Here is a 3,496-nt window from a genome sequence, read left to right as displayed (position 1 = left end):
CTGATACTCACTGCTCTGCCCTGAAGTGCTGTCAAACTGTATTTTGGGCCAGCATGGACCCCAGCACATCTGTTTTTCCTCTTGATATTTTAGACAAATTCTAAATCTTTCTTCCACTCACCAGTCAGATTCCAACTTTAAAGACCCAAAAGTATCATAAAAGTAATTCCTGCGACTAGTGCGTACATTCCAAGTCTTCTGAAGGCATACAGTAGGTTTTGATGAGAAACAACTCAGAAGTTTAGTGCTAAAAACAACGCAAGTTCTCATGTGAACACACGTGCCACTGCGCTCATGAACGTGAACTAGACATCAAGATTTCCACTGAAAAATAACTTCAGGTCATTTCCCACAAAATCCTATCATATGTCTTTAGAAGACTTGGAATATAATGCACAAGTCACTTGTTTAAATTTTGTGTCCCTATCAACTGACATTGCATTAAAAAGCCGGACTGGTATATTCATTAAAATTTGGAACATGTTGGAATGTTTATCTTTGGGTGAATGCTGGCTATTCCTCTAACTCTTTATTGGCCAGTTCTGTTAAAGGGTACTTGGTAATGCTCTAGTCTAGTGCACATACAGACAAACAAACTCATCTTAAAGATTTTTATTACAAAGCCGAATGAACACAACATATCTCTCAGGAATGGAACTATGGTAGAATGTTTCAAGTCCAATATTCCTGCCCGCAGTCATTTTGGAGTCTAGGGGTCATTGCCCCCCTATATTTTCTTTGTGCCCCCCAAGTCGGATGGTGAAATAACCAATGTGGACCACTCCGGTCATACGAAGAGGGAACTTATTGCCCACCCAAAAGGTCAAAATGCCCCCCAAAGATCGCATCATACCGGCCCTGTCCCGGATGGTCCTTTTCAGAGGATTACAAGAATCGTGCTCCTCTACATTGAAGCTTTTTCATAAATATAAACACATGTTCTAATATTTTTAAAAGCTCATAATAAAATATATAGATTTCTTAGGGAACACAACATTTAATAACATATACAAAGAAGAGCAAAATGTGTTTTTCCCCCTCCCACTGTATTACAAAGCAATAATAATAATATTAATGATATGTTCATGCCATTATCTTTCAGAGGATTGTCTGACTGAATGATTAAAAACTATTCCAAGTACACACTCTTGTAATGAACTAAATATCGATATGAAAGCTAATTTGCAATGAAAACTATATTCCTTATGTTTACATTAATTTTCTCTGAAATCAAAGTTCAAGTAATGCCTTTCAAAAAACACAACCTACATCTTTATCTGAGAAAATAGTGTGCAACCCAACATTGCATCTAACTCAGTTTAAAGCCTCTAAACTGGTTAGACTGAGATGCCAGCCTTCTTTTCATGAACACAACAAGCTTAAAGCATTTACTGTCCTCGTGTATGATTGGAGCTATTAAGTGAATATTTGATTCCATTTATTGCACAAAACAGCTGCATACATTTTTGCCAAAATCCCAAATTGCGAGATTTGGTTGGTTAACAGTCCTCTACACCTTCATGTACTCGTTTTTCAGGCGGCTTAACCGGGTCCCGTGACTCCGGATGATGAGTGACAGTAGCTCGTGCTTGTCTTTCAGTCCCAGCGAGATGTCCAGTGTCTCCTTCAGGACGTCCCGCGTGTGCACGATCATGTTGAGAACGTCGTCGCTGATCTTGTGCTCCTCTTTCAGCTCGTTCTCTTGACTCTGTTTGAATTTCACTTCCAGCTCCAGCAGAGACTTCTCGGAGTTGGAAAACGCCTCGCTAATCTGGGTTGTCTCCCGTCGCAGGTATTTCCCGTAGCCGTCCTCTCCGTCCAGGTCAAAGGAGATGCTCTTCCCGATGCCCTCCAGCACCCGCGCCGCGTCTTCGATGTGACGCTTAATGATGGTAAAATCGTCCCGGATCACCGAGTCCTGGTCCTCGTCCAGGGTGCATTTGCGATTGTCGGTCATTTTAAAGAGCATCTGACATTTCTCGGGATCGTCGTTTTCTTCATAGAAGCCATCCGGCACGAAATAATGATGAAAAGTGCCATTGGACATCTCCGGTTGCAGAGGTCCCGAAAATAGAGCTCCTCCGAAACGCAACGAGACCAAACAGGCTATCAGAATGATTAGAGAGGAAGCCATCATGCACCTCTGCCTTATCAGTTAATAGTTCCTTCAACTGTGTTCTTCAAACGTTACGCCAGCATTCCTCCTCCAATAACACTCATGTCCAGAGCGTGCAATGTCGAGCTGTCCCGACACGAGACAGCTAAATCATCAGATTGTAATAACCGCAGTTGTGGGAGAAAGAGTGGCCAGATGTTTTTTTTTTTTTTTTTTTTTTTTTGTTTTTATTACCTCAGTATGTTCGGAGAAATACACAGACGTGCTCCACAGACGATAGGAAAACACATGCACCTTCGCAGTATCCTTGCTTGTGTCTGTTTCAACATGGACTGTTCAGGCTTTGTGCTTTAGATAATAATACACCCTGTCCGACTCTCAAATTACAAGCCCGTTTCTCCTTCACTTAAAAGGCTGCACACATAACTGGGGTTGTCATTAAAGTAACGTGAGTTTGTGGTCAGAGGCGCAGGAAGGAATTTTTGGCAAGGGGTGCTGCAGTTTAGTTGGACGAGTTTACACATCATGCACGTGCATCAAGGTCATCAGAGAACCACGTGTCTCCCTATCACTGTATGCCCACTGTACAAAGAGGCCTCAGTTTGTTCCTGAGAGGCAGCAAACATTTGGTTCCCACAATGTAATATAAACATGTACACACACACACACACACACACACACACACACACACACACACACATGGCTATGTTTGTTGTTGGTGCAGCTATCCTTATGAGGACTCTCCATAGACATAATGAATTTTATACTGTATGAACTATAGATTCTATCCCCTAAACCTAACCCTCACAAAAAACTTTTTGCTTTTTTACATTTTCAATAAAACATCATTTAGTATGTTTTTTAAAGTGATTTGAATTATGGGGACACTAGAAATGTCCTCATAATCCACATTTATAGCATTATACCCTTGTAATTACCAGTTTGTAACCTAAAAAAAATGTCCTCGTAAACCACTTACACATTTGTATTACATACAATATGTATCATTAAACAACAGTAATGATACAATAACACAAATGAATTGTAATTTATTGACTGATTACTGTTTCATTGTTAACAATAACTTTGTTTGCTTTTGCGCAACTAAAAGGAAAAAAGGGAGAATAAAAAGTTCACTAGTGTCGATCACCATCACAGGGTTCTTTCTTCAGTTCGGCGGAGCCCTGCCCAAAAGCATGACAAATCTCTCAGAAACGGGACAACATTTTTATTAATGATATACTGAAAGTGAAAATGGCATTATATGTTCTGCATAAATACAACGAAATATATGAAATTTCGTTGATACTATTTTCCAGTCTTGCTCACTTCGGCACCCTCAGCACCCCCCTTCCCGCGCTTTTGTTTGTGGAGGCTTTT

At 40.5% G+C, this 3,496-nt stretch overlaps 1 protein-coding gene across 1 annotated transcript; it reads right to left on the bottom strand.

Annotated features, from left to right (window-relative positions):
• Positions 1-609: 609 nt before the first annotated feature.
• On the bottom strand, positions 610-2,459 carry LOC127442856 (fin bud initiation factor). Its single transcript, XM_051701102.1, has one exon. The coding sequence runs from the start codon at positions 2,135-2,137 to the stop codon at positions 1,511-1,513; it is 627 nt and encodes a 208-aa protein (XP_051557062.1). The 5' UTR covers positions 2,138-2,459; the 3' UTR covers positions 610-1,510.
• Between the last annotated feature and the right edge of the window lie 1,037 nt (positions 2,460-3,496).

This window comes from Myxocyprinus asiaticus, chromosome 1 (assembly GCF_019703515.2).
Source record: "Myxocyprinus asiaticus isolate MX2 ecotype Aquarium Trade chromosome 1, UBuf_Myxa_2, whole genome shotgun sequence".
Classification (NCBI taxonomy): domain Eukaryota; kingdom Metazoa; phylum Chordata; class Actinopteri; order Cypriniformes; family Catostomidae; genus Myxocyprinus; species Myxocyprinus asiaticus.
The sequence above is the reverse complement of the archived record's forward strand: the minus strand, read 5'-3'. Positions and strand labels throughout refer to the sequence as shown.